Source organism: Coregonus lavaretus, assembly GCF_964263955.1.
Source record: "Coregonus lavaretus genome assembly, chromosome: 9".
NCBI lineage: Eukaryota > Metazoa > Chordata > Actinopteri > Salmoniformes > Salmonidae > Coregonus > Coregonus lavaretus.
In genome coordinates, this window is record NC_139996.1 from 11,456,233 (window position 1) to 11,465,364 (window position 9,132).

Sequence of the window (9,132 nt, forward strand, 5' to 3'; positions counted from 1 at the left end):
GGCATGACTGTCAACCCTACCAGGAAGTTACATGTTACAGACAAACTCATTCAGGAGTTGGCCCAGAAATACTATTGTGTAGATCAATGATACTCAATACAGTTATGTGTAACACTAAGCTTATCAGATTTCACTTTGACTCTAGTTAGCATTTCAGAACAAACCTTTTGAACTAGAGTCTGTGACTCTTTCTCAAGTAGACAGGGTCACACAATGGAAGAATTGTGTTTGTGATGAATGTCCGTTGGGATCCAAGCCAGAATGCAGACAGCCATCAAACTCTCGTTTGTAATTACAGTAGACCTATAACCTATACTTTCACGGCAAGTAGGCAGATAATGAAGATATATTGATCCATCTGGTCAGCTCTTCATCACAACCACACACTTACTGGTTAGTCTCTCTGGACATCTGCGTTGCCTCCCACAATTTAGGGTCTGGTTTTCGAGACAACTTACTGGTGGTGCTGTGTGCTTGAAGTGCAAACACCTCCGTGCTTACATTAAGAAATGCAGGTAATAGAATCTCTGCCATACAAACATTTAAACAGTTTGAGCATCTAAATTCAGGGATGGTGATGTGATCTGATGAATATATCCCAGTAGATAGTGTCTAAAATGTTGATGCACTAAAGCATAATCTGGATTCAAATTAATTCTAATGTGGGAGATGGGGAGTCTGATGACACAGTAGTATAGTCATCAATGGGATCAATAGACAGTTACTGTCAAAGCTCTGTGGTAATGTGTCGCCCGTTTGTGGTCAGTATTGGGACTGACTGCAGTTAGGACTAGTAGCCTAGTGATAGAGCAGGGCTGGTGTCGAACAGTTTGATTGGTGCGAACAGCTGTATCTACCAGTCCTGGGTTCAAATACAATTTCAAATGTTTTAAATGCTTTGAGTGTTTGCTCTAGCCTCCCAATTGTGCCCAGTAGGCAGGGTTTACAGTTTTGAAACTGTTTCATTGGTTCCATTGCGCCAAGCACGCTCAATCAAGCCCAGCTAAAGTATTTGATATGATTTCAAAAAGTATTTTAACCCAGGACTTTTATCCACACTGTAAAAAAAGAATGAAACAAAAATACAATATGTTTTTACATGGCGGTTTATTGAACTTTATTCTGTGTTTATATCAACACTGAATCATCGACACTACCTTACGAGAGACGACAGAAACACAAGGTGTCTGTTTAACAGTTGTACAGCCTGTTGAGACGGGTGATGTCGCTCTGGCTCATCTGGGAGGCATTGCCGATCTCCACGTTCTGGTTGGGGATGGGAACCATGGTGGGCTGGTTGTTCTTGGAGAAGGCGTACCTACAATCACATCACATCATCATGAACACTTGGGATGAGTGGGGGTAGGCTTACCATGTAATCATATTTTTGGTCATGTTTTCATGCTTATCTAGACAGATTAGAAGTAGAGGGGTTCAGGTAGATGAAGTGGAGACAGTAGGAAGGGTGGATCAGGGAATCGGATTGAACATCAAGTTCAATTCAACAAAAATGATATGGGCTTGAAGCCGGGTGTCTTACTGCTAGACCACAGGCTCTGCACAGAATTATAATTTTATGAAGCTGGTTTGACAATTACTCAACTGACTAAGCATCTACTGATGTGAAAGTGGTAAAACGATGTTGACTAACCTGTGGTACTGCATGACAGAGTTGTAGTCATAGGCCGTTCCCTGGTTCAGGGTGGCAATCTTGTTGAAGTTGTGCTCCATTCCTGGAAGAGAGAGAATACGTTAGATTCACCTTGCCCTAATAAATAAATGCAACGGTTGGTGATGAATGCAACAGTGTGTTTGTGTTTGCCTGTATATGTACTGTACATGTTTGTGTGTGCGTGTACACATGTCCACGGGAAGATGTTTTGGGTAATATATACAGTACCAGTCAAAAGTTTGGACACACCTACTCCTTTTCTTTATTTTTACTATTTTTTACATTGTGGAATAATAGTGAAGACATCAAAACTATGAAATAACACATATGGAATCAGGTAGTAACCAAAAAAGTGTTAAACAAATCAAAATATATTTTATATTTGAGATTCTTCAAATAGCCACACTTTGCCTTGATTACAGCTTTGCACACTCTTGGGATTCTCTCAACCAGCTTCATGAGGTAGTCACCTGGAATGCATTTCAATTAACAGGTGTGCCTTGTTAAAAGTTAATTTGTGAAATTTATTTCCTTCTTAATGTGTTTGAGCTAATCAGTTGTGTTGTGACAAGGTAGGAGGGGTATATAGAAGAATGCCCTATTTGGTAAAAGACCAAGTCCATATTATGGCAAGAACAGCTCAAATAAGCAAAGAGAAACAATATTCCATCATTACTTTAAGACATGAAAGGTCAGTCAATACAGAAAATGTCAAGAACTTTGAAAGTTTCTTCAAGTGCAGTCGCAAAAACCATCAAGCGCTATGATTAAACTAGCTCTCATGAGGTCCGCCACAGGACTGGAAGACCCAGAGTTACCTCTGCTGCAGAGGATAAGTTCATTAGAGTTACCAGCCTAAGAAATTGCAGCCTGAATAAATACTTCACTGAGATCAAGTAACAGACACAGGCTATTTTACCAAGAAGGAGAGTGATGGAGTGCTGCATCAAATGACCTGGCCTCCACAATCCCCCGGCCTCAACCCATTTGAGATGATTTGGGATGAGTCGGACCGCAGAGTGAAGGAAAAGCAGCCAACAAGTGCTCAGCATATGTGGGAACTGTTGGAAAAGCTTTCCAGGTGAAGCTGGTTGAGAAAATGCCAAGAGTGTGCAAAGATGTCATCAAGGCAAAGGGTGGCTATTTGAAGAATCTCAAATATAAAATATATTTTGATTTGTTTAACACTCTTTTGGTTACTACATGATTCCATATGTGTTATTTCATAGTTTTGATGTCTTCACTATTATTCTACAATGTAGAAAATAGTCAAAATAAAGAAAAACCCTGGAATGAGTAGGTGTGTCCAAACTTCTGACTGGTACTGTATATTTTTGTTTTACATATATTTATCAGGGTGTGCTGCAGCACCCCTACTTCCCGCGGCTATGCGTGTACACATGCATAGAATATAATAGCATTGAATATAATAGAATGTCTGTGTATGTACATGGTTATATGGGGACATGGGAAAGAGGAAGGGATCCTACCAGACTGGACGTTCTGGAGGAGAACCCGGATGTGGTTGTCACGGTCGCTGCGGGTCTGCTCGTGGTTGAAGCCCAGGGCATGGAGGAGCTCGTGCTGGGTGGTGCCGTGGTACACACAGCCGGAACGGCTCAGCGACACAACCTGGGCGTTGCCAGAACGACCAACGTAGGACCAGCACCTGCCATGAGAGGGTTGGACAGAGTTATAACAGTGCAATTTGTTTTAAATGTCTCTGTCAGACCTGCACAAACACACACACACACGCACAAACACAGACACACACACTGTTAGATATTACTGCACTGTCGGAGCTAGAAGCACAAGCATTTCGCTTGTATGTGACAAATAAAATGTGATTTGATTTTGATTTGTTACCATAAATGTGTCATGCCATATAATGCGGTTTCATGTCTCACTGGACTTTCCTAACTAATGATGTATATAAACCCTGGATAACTGACACTAGGTGCTGTATTGAAGTCACCGCGCAGCCATCTTGGTACTCCTCCTCTAATGTAAAAAAGATTTTGGAAGCTATAGAAATGCATTTATTAATATCTACATTTGTTTCTTTGACACGTTTATTCTATTACAGATGCCTTAATGCATACATGTAATTTTGTCTTTGAAATATTTCATTGAAATAGTTTAGAATTCTATCATTCCTATTGAGGACTGCTCCAACTGGGGAGTGCCAATATGGCCGACCGGTGCCTTCAAAGCCTCTTAGTGGCCAATATATAGCATCAGCAATCCAGGGTTTATATAAATAATTGGTCCCAACTCAGCCTGTTTGTGTACGTCATAAAGAGCCTCATATAATTCATAGCTCTTACGATTCTTTATGTAATTCCATAGTATACGTACCCGTTTTGGGACTGGATGTGCAAGTAGTCTCTGTGGTTGGTGCGCTTGACGAAGTTGATGCAGGAGAAGCCGGCGAAGGACTGCAGACCACGCTCAATGACTTCCAGCTCCCTGGTGGCTGGCAGCACACAGATGGGACAAGAAAAATACTGTTAAAAAACGACTACTGTATCATGAAACTTGCTACACAATACAGTTAATGGCCAGTAATGATTAGATGTTACTTATATGGTCTACTTATATAACCTTATACAGTAGTTTGGGACTCATGTACAGATGTAGGATCTTCATTTGTAGTGTATTTGATGTTTAAAAGGGCTTCTGACGTTTCTAATTTACACTTTAAAATGTCAGACTTGATTTGCCCTAACGAAAAATATATGATCCCCTACAAAAAAATGTCATTAATTATAATCCATATAATAATGTACATTTGCTGTTGCTGTAGGATTATTTGCTGTAACAAAAACTAGCTCAAATTAATATCCTACATCTGTAAAATAAGGTATCATCATGACATGGTACTCACAGTACTGGTTGGCAATGACATAGGGCACATAGACCTTGCCGTCGCTGGACTTGGGCCACATGCAGCCGCGAGACGTGCAGGGGTCAGCGTTCCTCTCAGCTTCGTTGACGTAGGCGATGTCATCAACAATCAAGGGCTCGTTGCGGGTATGCACTGGAGGGATGGGGACAGGACAGGATGTCAAAGTGTGACACTTTGGATCAGTTTCCCGGATACTGATTAAGCCTAGTACTGGACTAAAAAGCAATGCGATCATGGAACTTTCTTTTCTAATACATCTTTATTTAATATTTCATATCACTCATAATGTTATCTGAAAGTGTTTGGCGGGTATTGTATATCACAATTTAAAAACTGTCTTACCAACATTCCTGTTGGCCTTCTCCAGCAGCTCAGAGACAGAGAGCTCCTATGGCAGCAAAGACAGAGAGAGAAATAATGACATTGACAAATCAGCAAACACCTTATAATGAATAGTTAGGTTGTTTCACAAAATATGCATGCATGCATTATAAACAATAATTTGGAAGACAAGATGTGTTATGACTATAAAACAACTTTTTGTCCCCTCAAACACTATTTTTAAACAAATCAAAACATAACTAATAATAAGAAGAAAGCTGGACAAGTAGGCCTACAAAAGCTTCAATGGACACTATTAAATCTGTGACCCTTGTGATGTAATAAAAAACCCATGTATTGATCTGAAAGATGAATTGTATTTATTTGAACTAACCTATTATTAAAAACTTCAATAAAGATTATTTTAAACAAACTAAAAAGCAAAGACAGAGAGAAATAATGACATTGACAAATCAGCAAACACCTTATAATGAATAGTTAGGTTGTTTCACAAAATATGCATGCAGACGTCCACACATAAATGGATGAACACACACATGAACACATGAATGCAGACACAAAACACACTGTGGAAAGTTTAGTAGAGTTTTACTCACCTCCTCGGCCCAGGTGGCCACTACAAGCACGGCCAGAAGGCCCAGAGTGTACTTCAATGCAGACATGTCAACAACCTGCCGGGTTATACACTGTCAATAACTCTGAATACCACCACAGAAAGTAATTTACTGACTGTAATTTTCCTGTAGTACAGGTGTAGAATCTTAATTTGATTAGCCTGTTGTTGCCAGAAACGCAAATTTGTAGTATATTCAAGTTTTAAAAAGGCTTCTAAAGTTTGGAATTTCCACTTTTCTGTTGAACATTTCAGACTTGATTTGCCCTAACTAAAAATGTATTAACCCCTACAAACAATTACATGAATTATAATCCACACAATAATTCACATTTCCTGTTGCTGCAGGGTTATTTTCCTGCAGTGAGAAACTGGTCAAATTGAAATCCTACACATGCATGACATAGCGTAGGCAAAGCACATGAACAACACTCTTACCTTTCGGGAAATGAAGTGAAGTTGGTTCACTGATCCAGACACTGCACCTTATATAATGCAATTGACCGGAAAACTATCCATTCATGGACCGTTTGGTAATAACATTTGAAAACACCCCTTTCTGCTGATAAGATGCAGGTATGTTGTCTCAATGACATATGGCTAATTCTCACACCAACCAGAGAAAGTTGGAAAAGCGTAGCCTTTCCAAACTTCTCTATTCCTTGAAAATGCTCCCTAATCTTTTGCAACTACCCAAGGCCTGTGAAATGGAGACAGGTGCCTGTGTCCAAATGTTTCATAAGACCACCTTAAATGACTACTCTATTATAACATTATGTTAGTCACAGTTTTACTATAAGTAAGCATTAAAGTAAGCCTTGTCCGAGCCAGAACCACCAACAGTTTTGCTGTACTGCTCAATAACATACGATTGATATGTGAAATTAATTAACATTAGCAGGCTGGTAGGGCTAACGTTAGCAGGCTAGTAGGGCTAACATTAGAAGGCTAGTTGGCTAGCAACCTTGCAATTTGATTTGTAACAGTAAATTCATAATATATTTACTTGTAAGTTGGCTGAAAATGTAATTGAAACCAGTGGTCATGCAAACAATTTGGTTTAATTTGAAGTTATACATTTATAGTTAATTACATTTACATTTACATTTTAGTCATTTAGCAGACGCTCTTATCCAGAGCGACTTACAGTTAGTGAGTGCATACCTTTTTTAATTCTGTTGGAGTTTACATTATAGGGAATAGGCTGGCTTGTCGGGTCCTTAAAATTACATCACACCCTGGAAAAGCATTTTCTGACATGACTTTTGCATTCTTTGTAATTCTGATCGTTTTTATGTAAATACTCCGTAAAATATAAAAGTGAGGTGAAACTTTGCATTGGTCCCCCACCTTACCTTCTCCGCTATGCAATCCGGTTTCCGAGCTGGTCATGGGTGCACTTCAGCCACGCTCAAGGTCCTAAGCGATATTATATCTGCGATCGATAATAGACAGTACTGTGCAGCCGTCTTCATCGACCTGGCCAAGGCTTTCGACTCTGTCAACCACCGCATTCTTATTGGCAGACTAAATAGCCTTGGTTTCTCAAATGACTGCCTCGCCTGGTTCACCAACTACTTCTCAGATAGAGTTCAATGTGTCAAATCGGAGGGCCTGTTGTCTGGACCTATGGCAGTCTCTATGGGGGTGCCACAGGGTTCAATTCTTGGGCCGACTCTTTTCTCTGTGTATATCAATGATGTCGCTCTTGCTGCTGGTGACTCTCAGATCCACCTCTACGCAGACGACACCATTTTGTATACATCTGGCCCTTCATTGGACACTGTGTTAACAAACCTCCAAACGAGCTTCAATGCCATACAACACTCCTTCAGTAGCCTCCAACTGCTCTTAAACACTAGTAAAACTAAATGCATGCTCTTCAATCGAACGCTGCTGGCACCCGCCCACCCGACTAGAATCACTACTCTCGACGGGTCTGACCTAGAGTATGTGGACAACTACAAATACCTAGGTGTCTGGTTAGACTGTAAACTCTCCTTCCAGACTCACATTAAGCATCTCCAATCCAAAGTTAAATCCAGAATCGGCTTCCTATTTCGCAACAAAGCCTCCTTCACTCATGCTGCCAAACATGCCCTCGTAAAACTGACTATCCTACCGATCCTTGACTTCGGCGATGTCATTTACAAAATAGCCTCCAACACTCTACTCAGCAAATTGGATGTAGTCTATCACAGTGCCTCCGTTTTGTCTCCAAAGCCCCATACACTACCCACCACTGTGACCTGTACGCTCTTGTTGGATGGTCCTCATTACATGTTCGTCGTCAAACCCACTGGCTCCAGGCCATCTATAAATCACTGCTAGGCAAATCCCCGCCTTATCTTAGCTCATTGGTCACTATAGCAACAAATCAAATCAAATCAAATCAAATCAAATTTTATTGGTCACATGCGCCGAATACAACAGGTGCAGACATTACAGTGAAATGCTTACTTACAGCCCTTAATCAACAGTGCATATATTTTAAACAAAAAAGTAAAAATAAAACAACAACAACAAAAAAAGTGTTGAGAAAAAAAAGAGCAGAAGTAAAATAAAGTGACAGTAGGGAGGCTATATATACAGGGGGGTACCGTTGCAGAGTCAATGTGCGGGGGCACCGGCTAGTTGAGGTAGTTGAGGTAATATGTACATGTGGGTAGAGTTAAAGTGACTATGCATAAATACTTAACAGAGTAGCAGCAGCGTAAAAAGGATGGGGTGGGGGGGCAGTGCAAATAGTCCGGGTAGCCATGATTAGCTGTTCAGAAGTCTTATGGCTTGGGGGTAGAAGCTGTTGAGAAGTCTTTTGGACCTAGACTTGGCACTCCGGTACCGCTTGCCGTGCGGTAGCAGAGAGAACAGTCTATGACTAGGGTGGCTGGAGTCTTTGACAATTTTGAGGGCCTTCCTCTGACACCGCCTGGTATAGAGGTCCTGGATGGCAGGAAGCTTTGCCCCAGTGATGTACTGGGCCGTACGCACTACCCTCTGTAGTGCCTTGCGGTCGGAGGCCAAGCAGTTGCCATACCAGGCGGTGATGCAACCAGTCAGGATGCTCTCGATGGTGCAGCTGTAGAATTCTTTGAGGATCTGAGGACCCATGCCAAATCTTTTTAGTCTCCTGAGGGGGAATAGGCTTTGTCGTGCCCTCTTCACGACTGTCTTGGTGTGTTTGGACCATGATAGTTTGTTGGTGATGTGGACACCAAGGAACTTGAAGCTCTCAACCTGTTCCACTCAACCTGTTCCACTACACCCACCCGTAGTATGCGCTCCAGCAGGTATATCTCACTGGTCATCCCCAAAGCCAACACCTCCTTTGGCCGCCATTCCTTCCAGTTCTCTGCTGCCAATGACTGGAACGAATTGCAAAAATCTCTGAAGCTGGAGACTCTTATCTCCCTCACTAACTAAGCATCAGTTGTCAGAGCACCTTACCGATCACTGCACCTGTACACAGCCCATCTGAAATTAGCTCATCCCTATTATTATATTGTTATTTATTTTGCTCATTTGCACCCCAGTATCTCTATTTGCACATAATCTCTTGCACATCTATCATTCCAGTGTTAATACTAATTGTAATTA

The 9,132-nt window shown here is 41.2% G+C and overlaps 1 protein-coding gene across 1 annotated transcript; it reads right to left on the reverse strand.

Moving 5' to 3' along the window:
* Positions 1–1,090: 1,090 nt before the first annotated feature.
* LOC311134447 (high choriolytic enzyme 2-like) lies at positions 1,091–5,595 on the reverse strand. The gene is made up of 7 exons (XM_084168128.1): positions 5,519–5,595; positions 4,923–4,968; positions 4,560–4,712; positions 4,031–4,148; positions 3,163–3,341; positions 1,652–1,733; positions 1,091–1,318 (listed from the first exon to the last, which is right to left on the reverse strand). The coding sequence occupies exons 1-7, from the start codon at positions 5,582–5,584 to the stop codon at positions 1,192–1,194; spliced, it is 771 nt and encodes a 256-aa protein (XP_084024254.1). The 5' UTR covers positions 5,585–5,595; the 3' UTR covers positions 1,091–1,191.
* Positions 5,596–9,132: the final 3,537 nt, after the last annotated feature.